Source organism: Mus caroli, unplaced genomic scaffold (assembly GCF_978045245.1).
Source record: "Mus caroli unplaced genomic scaffold, Mus_caroli_1 scaffold_9, whole genome shotgun sequence".
Classification (NCBI taxonomy): Eukaryota; Metazoa; Chordata; class Mammalia; order Rodentia; family Muridae; genus Mus; species Mus caroli.
In genome coordinates this window covers 88320959-88338515 of record NW_028227264.1, presented here as the reverse complement: position 1 = coordinate 88338515, position 17557 = coordinate 88320959, and the positions used below count along the sequence as shown (strand labels likewise).

The 17557-nt window shown below is 40.5% G+C and overlaps 1 protein-coding gene across 1 annotated transcript in view; it reads right to left on the bottom strand.

Annotated features, from left to right (window-relative positions):
- Slc5a8 (solute carrier family 5 member 8) overlaps positions 1-17164 on the bottom strand; it is a 42915-nt gene extending 25751 nt beyond the window's left edge. Inside the window, exons 1-5 of the mRNA XM_021174959.3 lie at positions 16410-17164; positions 11154-11219; positions 8865-8916; positions 1141-1208; positions 36-190 (exon numbers count right to left, since the gene is read on the bottom strand). Coding sequence (XP_021030618.1) covers positions 36-190; positions 1141-1208; positions 8865-8916; positions 11154-11219; positions 16410-16760 — 692 coding nt within the window. The 5' untranslated portion in view covers positions 16761-17164. The remainder of the gene's footprint in view (positions 1-35; positions 191-1140; positions 1209-8864; positions 8917-11153; positions 11220-16409) is intronic.
- Between the last annotated feature and the right edge of the window lie 393 nt (positions 17165-17557).

Sequence of the window (17557 nt, the reverse complement as noted above, 5' to 3'; positions counted from 1 at the left end):
GCACTCAGTTAGTCAGAAGATAAAAAGCAACTTACTTCCAGAAGTTTAATCTTCCACCATTAGAAGCATCACTTAAAATGTTATTGATGCCATCTTGAGTTATTGACGCCTGTATAATTACGGATGCAAATCCAGCCACCATGATCCCAACTTGAAAAACATCTGTCCAGACAACTGCTTTAAGACCACCCTTTGAGGAGAAAGTGTGTTAGGATTAATACTTCTATGAGACATGATGATATATCTGTCCCAATGTGAATGCACCATACAATAGACAAAGATAATGAGACATGGAGTTTGGTCAAGAAGTTCCCTCAAAGGAGATGGTCACGTTCAGAGAACATTTATAGAGAAGATATTTAACCCATTCCTTTAGGCAGAGGCAAAGATGGAAGGTCCTCCCAGGCCAGACAACAGTCAGTGAAAAAGCAGAAGAGAATAAAACTCTATGTGGTCTACTGAATGTGGCCAGATATATACTTTGGACTGGAGGGAGGTGGGCTGAAGACTTCTGGGAAGACAATTCAGTGTAAAATTACAGACCTCATTGTGTGGGCTAATACTCAGCTTATACCCAAATAACTATATCATTTGTTAAGTTACTAAAATTGTTGCATACTAGCCACTGCCAGAAGTATTTCTCTTCAGACTCTATGACCTGGGTTTAAACACGCTCTGAGAGGATATTGTTTCCTAGAAGATCAAGCAAATAAAAGATTAACACAGAGACTATCAAAGACTGCATAAATTTACATTGCTCCGAAGAACCTGACTCCACAACAAAGCAACATCATGTCTTGATGTCTATTACATAGTTTGTCAACTGTGTCTATAGTTAGTAAACCATTATCACAAGTCTCAATGCTGGGATATTATACAAGCGCATCTTCATGAATTTGAAAACTATAATAATGAATCAAGAGCTAAAACCAGAGGGCCTGTGCAGTGGTTCAGATGAAAGTAAAATTTCATTTGCAATCCATATCTAAGGACCAAATGTTCCTTACCAAAAAATGTTGTACTGTGAGAAGCCCAGAGAGAAAGAGTAAGAATGAGCGGTCACACTGCGGCATGCGACTACTTGAAATTCCAGTCTTGCAAAGCAAGTAGAGTAGAAGGGAAAGGACACTCTCCACATACCAGTGTGCAGTAGAATGTGCAGACTACCCCTGTGGCCACCACTGCGCCCCACAGATCAAATCCTGTAACTGTAGAAGAAAAGAGAACATGTATCCAACTGTGAAACGTGCGTAACAAAAGCACTGCTCAAGAATTATCAGGGAGGTACCTAGCTCCTTATCTCCACTTGCTTAAGACTAGAATCACATCTCATCAATGCCCCTAAGACCAAAAAAAAAAATCACATTTGATAAGCTTGATAGACATGCTGCTTGTTTATATTCACAGATATCATATATAGATCCAACACTGTCTAAGAGGAATTCATAGTAAAGGATTTATATTGTAATTAAGCTAAGAGACTGCTGGACTCTGTAATGTAGTTGATCAGACTGACTGCGATCAAAGGGGATTTCCCACCCCCTTCCCATTGGTTCATATAAATATGCTGTTTTGCCAGACCTTAGAATGTGTGTTTTAAGGTTAGACTTGACATACAAAAAGTCTATCATCTGCTACCAGCTTTCTAAGAAGTGGAAGGATATATATTTTAATAGAAGGATAAATAAAAGCAAACAGAAAAAAAGATAGTTACTTATATAAAGAATAAACTGAACAAAAAAAAATGGAGCTATGTTAGACTTCTTCAAATGTATTTCTGTTTATAGATCTGACTTTGAAACGTTATATATTCTACACAGATGGAAAGAGTAAAGTTAAGGACTTCATGAAATTAAAAAATGAAAGCTGAGCAACACCCTTAGACGTGCAATTTATTCTTTCAAAACTACTAAGTATAGGGGTATAACAGACACCTGTGCTGCACTTCCTGTACAAGTTATTTTTCAGAGTAACCAATAGTTGATCAAAGAAAGTGTATCTTGTGGTGTGTTCTATCTAATCAATGAAGAGGGGATTATAAAATAAGAATATAATGTGCAGTAGGTCTAATAACCAATAAGCCCCAAACTTTTACTATTGCCTTTAAAAAAAACCAGTTCCAAAATTTGTCCTGCATCTGGAAAATTATGGACTCTCTAAGTACTATTTATAGGAAACATTGAGGACATGGGAAATACTTAGTGGTCCAGTATGGATACACACAGTAAAGAGAAGACCCTGAGACTCTTTTGACAGGACAAATAATGCAGCTTCTTCAATAAATAAACAGAAAACTAAAATGAAAAATGATGGAAGTTAGAAACTAAAAGAGACCCTTCCAAGAATTACAAACTACATCTAGTAAAAACAAGACAGCAGAAATGAACAACTCAGTAGTTGATGTGTAGCTTTAGACATCCTTAGTGACCAATAAAACCTGCTTTGAAACCTCAATAGAGGCCATTCTGTAAAAGAACGTACCCTATGCCAAAGAGAGAAAGTGGAAAATCTGTTGGAAAGTGACAAAGGCGGTGAGCAAAACAAAACTCCGAGAAGCGCAGAGAAGCAGGGCCTAGCATCATCAGAAGAAACTGCTTACCCCAGCCAGGAGGTTCCCACAGGGAAAGGAGAGTCAAAGCTGCATCTAATAAAACAAGCCATGGGCCCTGGTGAAAAGAGACCCTGGGTTCTATACAGGCTGGAAAGCCTCAAAGAACAGTTCTAGAGGCTGTTGAGGAAGCAGCTTTTGTGAGGAATGCTTCAGGGGACTATGCGGGGGGGGGGGGGGGGGGGCACCATCTCCAGAGGAAAACTACTATTTAAAACTCGGCTGTTCAGGGGACAATCACCAGTCAGGAAGCATGACGTAAAGCACAAATCTGGACTCTTCCATTTCATGTCACCTGACTCAAGAAAACAGATGATAACAGTATGACAAGTATGTGGAGAACAGGGAACCTGTGGATACCATTGATGGGAGCATAAAGTGTAACAGCCACTATGGAAACCACTCTTCCAGAACTTTCCATTGTCTAAAAAAACTAAAAATAAAACTTTCATATGACCCAACTATACCACTCCTCAGCATATACTCAAAGGACTCGGGATTTTTAGGGAAAAAAAAACTGTCTTCATTTATAAAACATGAAAATCCTAACCAGGCATCAGGATGCATGTCTGTATAATCCCAGTACTTAGCTAGCAGAAACAAGTAGATTAAGAGTTCAAGACCAGCTGGTAGTGATATCTCAAGGCTTTAATCCCAGTACTCGGGAAGCAGAGGCAGGCAGATCTCTGTGAAATCGAGGCCAGCCTGGTCTAAAGAGCAAGTTCCAAGACAGCTAAGGCTGCACAAAGAAACCCTTTCTCAAAAACAAAAACAACAAAGAATTCAAGACTAAAGCTTAATGCATAAGGAGACTTGCCACCAAACCTGAAAACCTGAGTTCAATCCCCAAACCTACACAGATGTTTAAAAAAAAAAAAAGACAGATGCACACAAACTATCCTGACCTCCACATGGTACCAACGTACATGATGAATAAGATATGTGTGTGTGTGTGTGTGTGTGTGTGTGTGTGTGTGTGTGTGTGTATACAAAGAAACTCAACATCAGTAGTCACCAGTAAAACAAATGAAAGCCACAGTGCAATTATATATGTGTGTATATATATATATATATATATGTGTGTGTGTGTGTGTGTATATATATATATGTGTGTGTGTGTATATATATATATATGTGTGTGTATATATATATATATATATATATATACATACACATACACACACATATTACGTGCTAAGATTGCTAAGAACAAAAGACAAGAATGCTAAGTGTTGGTGAGGGTATAGGATGACTGGAATTCTCAGATGCTGTGAAATGGGACAACTGCTTAGAAAGGCTATTTGACAATTTCTCTTCAATTTCATGCACATTCCAGTCCTATCCTCATTCAGAATACATGGATGTTGAAATATATACTTCATATGTGATGAAAACAGGTAAGAAAGCAAAACACATAAAAATCTGTACAAGGATACTAGCAGTGTCTTTAATTCATAGCAGCCTAAAACTAGAAACATCCTGATGTCCATGAACAAGGGAGTAGATAAGCCGATTTCAGTGAGTGTATGCAGTAATATATTACTAGTGATGAAAAGTAATGAACCATACTGACATAGCTATATTATTAATATCTTTGCTGTGCAAACACGGTGATGGGGTCTTGGAACCCCCACACCCAATCAATGCTAGTTTGTGCATGGCTGCTTGCTTACAATCCAGTGTTAAAAATTGAGAATCCCTTCGTTTCAGCTCCAAACTCTGTCTCTGTAGCTCCCCCAATGGAGGAGCTGGAGGAAGTACCCAGGGAGCTGGGGGGATCTGCAACCCTATAGGTGAAACTACAATATGAACTAACCAGTACCCCCCACCCCCAGAGCTCGTGTCTCTAGCTGCATATGTATCAGAAGATGGCCTAGTTGGCCATCAGTGGAAAGAGAGGCCCATTAGTCATGCAGACTTTATATGCCTCAGTACAGGGGAATGCCAGGAACAAGAGGTGGGAGTGGGTGGGTGGGGAAGTGGGTGTGGGAGGGTGTGGGGGACTTTTGGGATAGCATTGGAAATGTAAATGAAATAAATACCCAATAATAATAAATAAAAAAGGAAAAAAATTGAGAATCCACAGAGCAAGCTTGCTAGATAGATAATTTCTGGTTTCTATTGCAAGACCCTACCTTTAGAAGGAGAGCCATGATTCCTGAAGACAGTCTTAGGCCTCCACACATGCACACAGATGGGTACATATATGCACACACATGAGAGATACGCAAAGAAAAAAAGAAAAAGAATGAACTACTTATTCGTGTAGCAATGTAAATGAATCTCAGAAGCAACTGGCTAACCAAAGAAACCAGATACACAACAGCTGTCTAGGCTTCTACTTACAGACAGTCTAAGAACAGTAAAAATGAACTTATGGTGATAAAACTGAAAAAAAATCTATCACTTAAAAAGGTAGGAGAATTTATCAGAATGTAGCAGAAGAAACTTCCTGGACGTGAATTCTGTAAATAGTCTAGATTTTGAGTTGGATTATCATTACATGAGGATATACAATTCTTAGGATTCATCAGACTGCACACCTAAGTGGTGTGCATTTTGTTCTGTACAAACTGTACCTCAAGAAAAACTAGCTTTCAACTTTTAAACACAACAAAATGAACTTAAATAAAGTTCAAATAAAAAAATATTTGTATGTAAACAGAGTTGCTTGGGTTGTGAGTCTAAGAAACCAAAAAATGTATCAGGAAAATCTAGCATGAATTTGATAGGAAATTAGAGAATTAATGCTAATATTGTAGAGATGGTGATGGGATTATTATTATGATTTCTAAAGAACTCACGAAATGACACCTTTCATATTTACAACATAGTAAGCTAATGGGGATTTGGGGTAGGCTAAATTTGACTATAAGTGGAGAATTATTAAAATATAGTAGTTCCACATTAAGGTTCAATGCACTATCCTCCCTATGTTAATCTTTGTTTGAAGTTTTTCTAAAGCAAAAGAAAACAAAATCTATAAATATAACTCCCAATAAATATAATTATATTTAATTTATAGCATTAGTCCCAATTCTGAAGTTTTACAAGAGCATCTATTGTCCAGAAGATACTGTGTCTATTCTCCTGAGTATAGCAAACAACAGTTAGTATTCTAATCACCCAAACACAATCTTTATGGCTCTGATTGCCTAGAAGATGGCTCTGGACTTTTCCAGAGGAAGAAGACAAAATCCCTGAGGTTAAAGTCAGAGGTTAAAGTCCATGCTTAGATTATTCCGAGAACTGTGTTTCAAAACCCTGACGCCTTTCATTACAGTTAAAGGCAATAGATGACGTCTCAGGCTCATAACTCATTTCTTAACTATGCAGTAAGCCATTTCAGCTGGTGGTGATGTTGACATGGGCCTTGCCTCACATGCAGATGGCAAGAGTACATTGCAGTACATTCCCTGTAACTATACTCTCACAGACTAGGGTAACAGTTACTATCGCTCCTGTCATGAGATCAAGAGGATGGACTGTGGAGTTAGAAGATGCCCTACATTACACTTTCTTCTGGAGCCGCACCACCTTTTAACCCTTAATCACAAGGACCACTTACTTGCTTTACAAGGGAGTTTTAGAGATAAACTCACTTCTAACTGATAAGATGTCAAAGGGCAGAGAGTCTTCCCATAGTTCTTTTCGAAGCTCTGGATAGCCAAAGCTACTCTGATAAGCAGTTTCCCCTGCTTTTATACAAATCTAAAGTGGTAGTTTATTGATTGGTACCCTCATGGGTCTTTATGAACCCAGTAGTCACTAGGAGCAATGTTATATGTCAAATCACACAGCTACTGTCTATTTCACTGTGGACTCTAATAAATAAAGTCCAAGAAGAAAGGCCAGATTTCATCATGAGTTTGAACAGAAAACAGAAGCCTCTTGGGGCCTGTGCTAAGTTAAGTTTTTGTAAACTTGACAACTGGGAGGTTAGAATCACCTGGGAAGTAGAAATCTCAGTTGAGAAAATGTCCCTATCAGATTAGCCTATAAGGTCATTTCTTAATTAATGATTGACGTAGGAGAGCCCATCCCACATGGGGTAGCCCTGAGTTGTATAAAAATAAGATCAACAAAATGAAACTGAGAAACATTGGTATGGTGAAGGACACCGTCATCCTGACAAAGTGGCAGCCTACAGAATAGAAAAATATTCTGACCAACTCACATCTGATAGAGGGCTAATGTCCAAATATGTAAAGGGCCCAAATAAAAACCAGACATCAAGAAAACAATCCAATTTAAAAATGGAATATACACAGAGAAACCCTGTCTCGGAAAAAAAAATAAAAAATAAAATAAAATAAAATGGAATATAGATCTAAACAAATAATTCTCAATAAAGAAATCTCAAATGGCTGGGAAACACTTCAAAAGAAATGTTCAGCCAGGCAGTGGTGGTGCACACCTTTAATCCCAGCACTTGGGAGGCAGAGGCAGGCAAATTTCTGAGTTCAAGGCCAGCCTGGTCTACAGAGTGAGTTCCAGGACCACCAGGGCTACACAGAGAAACTCTGTCTCGGAAAAAAAGAAAGAAAGAGAGAGAGAGAGAGAGAGAGAGAGAGAGAGAGAGAGAGAGAGAGAGAGAGAGAGAGAGAGAGAGAGAGGAAAAGAAAAAAGAGGAAAAGAAAAAAGAAGAAAAGAAAAGAAAAAAAGAAAAGAAAAGAAAAGAAAAGAAAAGAAAAAGAAAGAAAAAAATGTTCAACATCCTTGTCATCAGAAATATGCAAAGCAAAACTACTTTGAGATTGCATCTTACACCTGTCAGAATGGCTAAAATCAATAAAACAAGTGACAGCTCATGCTGGTGAGGGTGTGGAAACAAGGGGAACACTCATCCATTGCTGGTGGGAGTGTAAACTTGTACAGCCACTATGGAAATCAGTGTGGAAACCCGTCAGGAAGATGGGAATGGTTCTATCTCAAGATCTAGCTATACCATTCTTGGGCATATATCCAAAGGATGTGTCAGCCCATCACAGAGACACTTATTAAACCATGTTCCTTGTTGCTCTGTTTCTAATAGCCAGGAAGTAGAAACTATCTAGAAGTTCCTGAACAGAAGAATGGATAAAGATATAGTATGCCTTCCAGTTTAGTGTGTTTCTGGGATTCCGGAGTGTGTGAATGAGTGGGTCTCTGATTCTTGTGCCTTCCTTTGGGCTCTTTTCCTCCTGTTGGCTTGGCTTGTCCAACTTCTATAGGATACGTTTTTGCTTTATGTTATTTTTTTCATTTATTATTATCTCTTATAAGCCTGTTTGTTTTCTAATGAGACAAAAAGAGAGTAACTGAGTGAGAGGGGATGTAGGGAGGAACTAGGAGGAAGGAGTAAATAGAGGGGAAACCGTAATCAGGATAGATTATGTGAGGAAAGAATCTACAGAAGGGGAGAAAAAAACATGTCAGCAGTTGCCTAGAGCCAGGGGAGGATTAATTCTACAGAGGTATGAGAGAAAGCATTGGTGTGATATCTGAATTGTGATTATTGGTTAGAGGAGTTAGTATATGCCCATTTTAATTGAACTGGTATTGAAGTTGGCACATTTGATTGCATAAAAATTAATCCCCAGTAAGGTAAAATTAAAATAAAATAATAAATAAAGTAGGTTTTCATAACAGAAGCAATCATCACCATCATCACCATCACCATCACCACCACCATCACCATCACCATTGAACATGCCATGAGCAGCAAACCAGTAAGCAGCACCCTTCCGTAGCCTCAGTTTAACTTCCTGCCTCCCGGTTCCTGCCTTGGGTTCCTGCCTTGGGTTCCTGCCTTGACTTTCTTTCATAATGAGATGAAAACTATAACCTGAAAGAAACTCTTTTCTCCCCAAGTTGTTTTCCGTCATGGTATTTACAGAAGCAATGGAAAACAAATCAATGCAGGGATGGACTCCAGGTAATAGTCAAAAAGGAGGGGGTACAGTTATTTAGGCTACAGTAGGGGAGAGAGTATGAAGAAACAAAGAATGGCTGGCAGACATACAATATTGAAGCAACCACCCCTACCCCAGCAAGGTCTAGGTCTGTCCTATTAGCCCACAGACACTTTGGAACTATCCAATCAAACCTCAAAGAAGCCAGTAGAGACTAACCAAGCCCACCCCACTACCCTCATGAAGCCCCTAAGGACTACTGGAAGCCTTTTTCCATCTGTCTATCTCCCAGAGGAGAGAGAGTAAAGTAGAGCAAAAATGAACCAGTCACTGTAGCTACATGACTGTCCCTTTAAACGTACCTTGATTCAAAGCCAGAGCAGGAGCATAAATCACAATTCCAGTGTACAGAATCTAGCAGGGAAAGAAGAAAAACAGCGAACACCATGAAGTACGAAATTAATGAACTCCATACATGAATTGTAAAATCAGTTATGAATTGACCCATTTCAATATATTTAATGTGTTATTATGGCTTAAAATTTTTAAATAAAATTGTTATTTTTTCCATCTATATTGTGTCTAAAGCATCACAAAAATCTTTTATGAAGACTTTTTGTAAAAGTGGGATGATTAGTACAAAAATATGTTCATTGATCCACCAACTCAAGGGGAAACTCAATTTTCATAGATTTAAAATACATAAATACAAAGAAACAGTAACGGGTTGGTCCCACAATGATATGCCTTCAAATATCTCTAGTCACCATTTTCTTTTTTCACCACTATGAATAGAATCCAGGGCCTTATACAAACATCATTAGAAGTCTACAGCTAAGCCACAAACTGACCATTCATGTGATTTTTTTTTTCAAAGTAGAAATTTTTTGAAAACTGACTTTTAAACTCATTAGGCAAAAGTATAAATTTGTTTTGAGGCCAGCCTGGTCTACAAAGCAAATGCAGGACAGCCAGTGTTCTGTTGCACAAAGAAACGCTATCTCGAAAAAACCAAACAAACAAACAAACACAAAAAAAACAGAAGTGTAAATTTGCATTAAAAATTATGAAACCTTTCAAAGATTATAATCCATCATTTTACATACTCACTCTCCACTCATGTGTTCAATAAATATGTATTGGCCTTTAGTACAACTGTTAAGACAAATTATCTGTTTGTCCAAATATCATTTTCATTGCATTTCACCCCTGAACTACATTCTATAGCAGGTAGTTCCAGGTAACATTACAAAATGCGATAAACATTGTAAAATTATATGCTAATTGAGTGCTTAATTATCCTCCATGGAAGCAAGTCCTTCAAATAGAAAGTGCTAATGTTCTCCTCGTCTGAAAAAAATTAGCTAATTTCCATTATTCTGTCCGTGTCAAAGATTTGAAGTGTGACACACTGTCTTCATAACAACTGTCCCCATTCTTGCTCAGGGAGGCATCTTTAGCAGGAACAGGTACTACATACTAGCAACCAGACTTAGGTTAGCAGAGTCTCCACCTGACTTTTCATACTGCAGGTGCTAAGACCTGACGAAATGTACAAAGACAAAAAAACAAAGCCAAGCTAAACACTGGGAAAGGGCGCTCTGTCTCACATCTCTCTGGAGCAAACGCTTAGGTGGCTTTTGACTGGAGACCTGTAAACTGTCCACCTCTCTTAACCAAATGCAGATCTTAAATGCTCAGCTGTGGCGGGAAAGAGATAAATGCTATGATAAGGACCGTGGAAACTCTCTGGCAGCCTCCTAAGAACAAGAAGCATGGAGCAGTGACTCATCCCTTTACCTGGCAAACCTTTGCTTTCCATTCATGGTCATCATCAATGAGTCTATCTACATTTGCATATTCTTGAATGACTGGATTGTGTATTTGTCTTTGAGAGCTCCCCTAAAGCTCAGGACCCTCCCCTAACAGTGCACTAAGCGTACTGTTCCAATTGGAGCTCGCTCAAGTTTTTAAAGAGTACTGATTCATTTTTAAAGTATGCTTTCACACAAAATTCAGCCCTAAAGTCTTCCCGTCAGGTTTACATCTATTTACATAGGCAGTTGCAGAAAGACTGAGACATCTACACCTTGTTTTCCTTGTAAGAGAATCCCACCAGTCAGCCAGCGTAGCTCCCTCAAATATTTCTCATTTAAATAATGCATTCACTGCCAGCTTGGTCCAGGGGAAGAAGGTTAGAAAGGGTATTTCCCTAAAGCTCCATGTTATTGTTTGACCAATGCAGTACTTAAATTCACGTAGACCAGGACTGCAATCAGGATGTAAAGTGAATTTAAAAAAAAAAAAAAAAAGTTACTGAAAAAAAAATTGTTCTACTGCAGCTTCAGGTCAAAGTCACTTCTTCACTCAATAAACAGCAATGACTACTTAAAATAATTGTTTGTTTTTTATTTTCATTTAAGCCATTGTTTTTCAAGAACTTAACCTCTTCACTGAAACACAGTTTAAAGATCTTTAGGTTTCTTTCTTTGTGGGGTGAATTTTTGTTTTTCTTTTGTTTTTCATTTCCTTGTTTTGTCTTGTCATCATCTCCTCTTTATCTTCCATGTATTTTCTCAAACAAGTCTCACCCAAAGATAAAAACATTTTCGATAGCAAAGGAGAAAGTACATTAATAGAGAGGTACTTACTGTTTGGACGATGAAGAGGATTGTGCCACAGAGACGAATGAATCGGTTAAATCGAAGTTCCAAATACTGTGGCAAAAGAGAGAGAAAGAGAGAAAAGAGTGATGTGACGCTTCTAGACACATTTTAAATCGGCTTGAGAAAAGAAAGTTAAGACATTTAAAGGAATTCGTAATTTATTTGCATTCTGTGTTTTTATTTTACTAAAATGATCTTTACTTACATATGGCAAAATTGATGCTTTAGACTACCACTCAATGACTTTTAATATGCACAAGTATTCCTGTAATCCTCTCACACAATCAGCGCATGAAAACTCCTTTGTGCTGCTCCTGTCAATCACCTGTCTATTGTTTCTTCTTTCCTCTTAGTTAGTAACCATTCAGTTTCTTTTGATTTGGTTGAGAAATCAGTCTCTATTTCACAGAGACGGAATCTGCATCAGCCACTCCACCTCCTCTGAGCAAGAAGGAATCACGTGACCCCAGGTCAGCCAATCACCTTCTCCTCAAGATGGAAACTGCTAAACTGGGGAGGGACTGACTGTATTGGCACAGAGTGATTCTCACAGGAAGAACTGAAGAAGCTGTTGGTGCTTTGTCTTTTCCAGGAGTCGTTTACTCTGCCTCTCATGCTGTTCTATGAACTAACCTTCAAACTCCTTGCTCTGCAATCCTTGAAGTCCTGTGTGTGTGTGCGCGCGCGAGAGCGCGCGCGTGCGTGCCTGTGTGTGTGTGTGTGTATATACATCTTTATTTATGTGTGCATATGTGTGAATATGTGTATAAATGTATGTATTTGTGCATGTGCACATGTGTACATATGTATAAATATGTGTGTGCATGCTTGTGTATGTGTCTGTATTGTGAGAGCATGTGTGTGTGTGTGTAAGCGTGTGTGTGTGTGTGTGTGTGTGTGTGTGTGTGTGTAAGTGTATGTATGTCTGCGTGTGCGTATGTATGTGTGAGTGTGTATATAGGTTTAACTTACATCATTGAGGTCAAGTTTTCGGTATTGCTTTGTCTTGTTCTGTTCTGTCCCTGGAACAAGGTCTGCCCATAAAGACCAGGCTCTTTGTTCTTCTCATCCTTCTGCATGTTCTTTCCAGTTGAATAACATGTGTATGCCACCATTTCTGACAACCCAGGTCAGTTTGTTGGTTTGGGTTTTGCTTTCCTTTTTGAAATGGGTTGTCCTCCATTTCCCATCCTTCTGTCTCAGACTCTTGAGTGTCAAGTTATCTTCTGTTTAGAGTCAAGACCCTGCCAATCTTTACAACTCTCCTTGGAATCTACTATAGCTTATAGTATGGTCTGTTTATTTCCTGTGTTGTATAATAGATAATAATATACTATATATTACAGCTAGAATCAGAATTTCTGAGCTGAAGGACAAGATATTATCAAACTTGTGTATTATTAGTACATGTAGAAAGAAGTCAATGGCTAGGAGTCTTGCTGTGTAAAAGAAGAGACAGAATCAACAGGAGAAGCAGAAGGAGGAGAAATTGACATTAGCTAATCGTCAAATGGACAGACATATGGGTATTTTTGCTGCATAGTCATAACTAACATATCTAGCATACTTGGTCACTCTGTGAAGCAGGCACTATGTTAGAGATGAGGATGCTGGTACTCAGAGAAGACTGTAGTCTGTTTTCAGGGATGTGATATACAAACTTACAAACTTTGATATGCAGAGTCTGTGCCTATAACCACATAAATAAAAAGAAAATAATCTAACCATGAGTTTAAGACTCAATAAGTGAATAGCAGCCCCTGAGCAGTCCCAAGCCTGATTCATGAGTTTGAGGCTACCACTCTCTCTATCTCAGCTTCCTTGTGTTTAAAATGAGGATCCCAGGAGCAATTCTTTCTCTTTGATTTTGCAAGGGAAGGTATTCAATGATATGGATAAGAAGATGTAAACTTTTCAGAGCATTGATGCTAAGAGTAGTGGAATTGAAAGCCAAGGACTTTGTAAATCATGTATATCAAAATCACATAGGGCTACTTTGGAAAGTGGAGACATTTCTGAAAACTAGAAACAGTGGTGTTAGTTCTGAGGAGTTCTCTTAAGTAAATCTGCACTACATATGAGTGGACGTGAATAGATACAGAAGTCTTTTGTAGCTCTAGCTATCCTGGAACTCACTATTTAGCCCAGAGAGGCCTGAAACACACAGAGATTCATCTGCCTCTGCCTCACAAGTGCTTGGATTAATGGCATGCCCCAATAGTTTTTTGCCTTTTCTAGTTACATCTACCCAACAGCTAGAGACTACACAAAGCTTAAGAGACCATGACAGAAAAAAGAAAATATAACAAATTGAACCAAATAACTTGACACGTTTTACATCTATTACTGTCCCAAAGATCAACTAAACAATATGTTTACACTCACACACAAAGTCAACTGAAGACAGAAACAGGAAGCCATGGGTCCTTTACTAGACTTCAGAGGATTATTTAAGAACCTAAGCAGATGGGCAGTGGTGGCACACGCCTTTAATCCCAGCACTTGGGAGGCAGAGGCAGGTGGATTTCTGAGTTTGAGGCCAGCCTGGTCTACAAAGTGAGTTCCAGGACAGCCAGGGCTATACAGAGAAACCCTGTCTCAAAACAACAACAACAAAAAAAAAAAAAAAAAAAAGAACCTAAGCAGAAGCCCTAGTCCCGTTGGAGTAGGCTTAGGGAGCAGATCTAGAGTTTACAAGCAAAACTACCAAATAATAGATACCTACACTGAACAGAGGTCTTTCATAGTCCTTGGAATTCAGATTAACTTAGAGATGTGAAGGTTCCAGTTGATACACATAATAAAGTAACTAAAGGATAGCCTGGGAGATCCCAAAGAAATTATTAATTGCACTGGATTCCTGAATAGGCTTCCTGCCAACCTGTGAGTCTGGACATCTATATGTTGACAGCAATGGTAGAGTAAAAATGTTGTAGCCAACCAAATTGGGCTGTAGACATAGAAATGTAGAAATAATTCATATTTGGGCAAGAATGTGTAGGTGACCATTAATGACTCAGTCCTCAACACAGGACCACAAAGCCTTCCCCCAAGACATTCTCTGCCATGACTAATTAACTTAACAGAGGCACAGCAAGCTCCCTTCCCCCTGACTGCCTGATACCCTTAGCTGGATGTGTACAGTGTGATTATAAGTTCAAAGGTCCTGTATGACATCCTCGGTTCTCTCTGCAATGCTTAGGGTTATAACCAACTCACTAGAGCCTTTGGAAGCCATCAGTAAGTTGCTTGACATGGATTCTTATTCCTTCCCCACTCTGGATTAACTTACTCTGAGCCTTTTCATCTGGAAAACAGAGCTGTAAGCATCTCCTTACACAAATTGTGCTGTATTGAGTTAGATAATATGTATGCAGCCTGGTGCCTGGCATGAATTATAAACATTCAAACATTAGCTTTTTTGGCTATTCTTAGCCAGAATCCTTGCTAACTTAACTTCTGTCACTGGAAACACAGAAGTCTCTTTCTGGTTGAGTTAATGTTATAGCCCCAAAGAGGCATGGGTCAGTGGTTCAGGGAGCAGTGTTCTCCTAGCAGGGCTGGAGTCCTCTTACCAGGTTATTCAAGCCATTTTCTAAGTTTTGGAGTTGGTTAGCTACAGGTCCGAGCTCACAGACTTCAGTACCTACATAGCCCACCTGAGAACACACGTGAATGACAAGAGCCAGGAGTTCACATCTTAAGATGCTGGGATAGTCCTCACACCCACCAAGAAATATGTTCTGCCACATAACCCACTGATCAAGGGCCCCTTCAGTGCTAAACATCTTCCATACACTTTTTATAAAGACACGTAGGTAGGTAAGGATTTCTCCACCATGAGAATACCAATACACACACATACACACACACACACACACACACACACACACACACACACACACACACACACACACACGAAAAGCCTCAGTATAGGCATTAGCCAAGCAAGATCAGTGACTATTGCTGGAGACTTATTGGCCACAGGAAGTGTGAGCACAATATCACCAGCCTTCTGAGTTTTCAAAAGTTTTCATCTGCTGTTCCTCACTGGTGAGTTCTTAAATTAATAATTCCTTAAACAAAATAGTCAGGGCTTGTTATGAATGTTTTGAAAAAAACAACATAAGACAGCAGCGAGAACTGAATTTGGCCTGGGCCAGCCAGTTTGTCACCTCCCTTTTACAAAGAGAAATCTTCTCCCACCCAGGGTGAAGACTAAGCTGCCATAAACACAGTGACCACAGTTAGAAGACAATTCAGTCTCGGACATGCCTAGACTTGGATGGCATCTGCAGCACACAGACAGAGTTTGCCACCAACACTTGCCATTCCAATGAAGCAGGTGCCCAGCACAGACTGAACCAGCCTCACTGTGAAACCACCTTCCAGCAACCCTGAGCTTCAGAGAAATGGACCTGAAGGGCCAAGAAGCTGAGGTGCCTTAGCGCCCTGGTTGGTAGCCTAAGTGCTATGGGAACTTGTGTGTGAAACTAGCAGGTCAGGGGCTGAGTGAAGGGCATACCTGGAGAGGCTGAGCTTTAAAACAAAAATAAATAAATAAATAAATAAATAAATAAATAAATAAATAAATAAACAAACCAGGGACACGGTGCACACACCTTTGACATCTCTTTAAGTGGAACCAAACCAAACACCCTTCATCCTCAAAAAGCCTTGTCCTGAGAACAACTTTTAAAATAGACATCCAGAGGAACACAGCAACAGATGAAGTGTGGATACCCTGCGTGAACTTTCCATAGGGAGGCAGCAAGCAGTGCTTGCAATGAAGTTGCCAGATGAAGATATCAGTACAAAAGGTTAAGTAAATGCCCAAGGTCATTCCCAAGTGGTGGAATTTGGTTTCAAGGCAAGCTCTGGAACAAGAGCTACATCCTAACCACTAAGGTGGACACACACACACACGTTTTAAATCTTTATAAAGTCTGGAACGACCCTAGCAAACACTTGTCCATTTTACTTGGTTTGCTTTGGATCTGAGAAAAAACAAAACAAAAAACACAAAACACACACACACACACACACAAAACCACCAATCAATCCCAAGGATCTATTCCCCTTAGAAGCCGCATGTCTCTATAGGGCACACAGGGTGGGGGTAATCCGATATGCACCCACAAGGAGAGATTTCCATATGGCAGAAACAGCTTGCACCCAGAAATTCCCTTCTGGAGCCTGAAAATGCAAGCAAGCCTCCCCTCCCCGACCCCCATCTCTCACCTCGTAGGTGCTGGTGATCCCCAGCCTATAGAACACCGGAAGGAAGACCTCCGCGCTGATAACCACTACAAAAAAGTAGGTGATGCCAAAGATGCTGAATATCGCCCCAAAACGGTAGACCTCGGCAGGAGTGCCCAGGACAGTGACAGCGGACATGAAGCTGGCGGTGAGGGACAGAGCCACAGGCACGGCGGACATACTGCGACCGCCCATAAGAAAGTCCTTGGAGGTCTGCTGGCCGCCCCCCGCGAAGGCGTAATAGATGCCTATAGCCGCCGAGATGAGCAGCATGCCTGCGAACACCACGTAGTCCCACACCACAAAACTGCCGATGTCCCGCGACGCGTCCATGGTCCCCCGCGGTGACCTGCGCCCAAAGTGCACGGTGGTGGCAGGAGCAGCACAGGTGGTTTTAGCCTAGGGCCGACGCTCAATTTTTTTTTCTCCCTGTGGAGGCAGGCGTGGCGTCCCGCGGAGATCAGGTACGTCCTGCAGGTGTGGATCCTCCAGAAAGTAGGAGCCTAAATGCCTGTTGCCAATCACCGGATTGGGGAAACCCCTGTCACCAGCTGTGCCCCTGACACCCTGGGACCCGGAGAAGTCGCACCGGCAGCGCTGAGCGCTCACCAAGTGTGGCCCCAGGTGGCCCAACTGCGACTGCCTAGGCACCAGCGACTCTGGGGCGGGGGAGAACTGGAACCTCCCGCCGCGTCCAGCGAATCCACAGGGCGCGCTCTGCGCAAGTTTTATTAAGTGACAGCGGCGGGGACGCACCATTTAAACAGGCAGGTGATGGGTGTGTGTTTGGGGCGGTGGGGGCGGATCGAAGGGCAGTTGGCAAGCTTTCCAGTTCACAGTCCAGGTCCTCGCTGAAAGGTACGCTTTGAGTTTGAAGCCCATCATCACTTGACAGACAGATTAATGGATGATGGGAGTGACAACTGCGGTAACTGAGATCATAGTGGTTAGACCGGCGAGCAACTATAAAGGAGAGAAAGAAGGCTGTGCTGTGGGTTGCTTGCGTTTTCACTCAACAAACATTTCTGATCCCTTATAGCCTTTCTAATCCCTTTCTATAGCCTGCAGCAGCAATGACAGCCGCTATTCTCTAATGAGATTAGGTTTAAAAAACAAAAACAGATGTAACG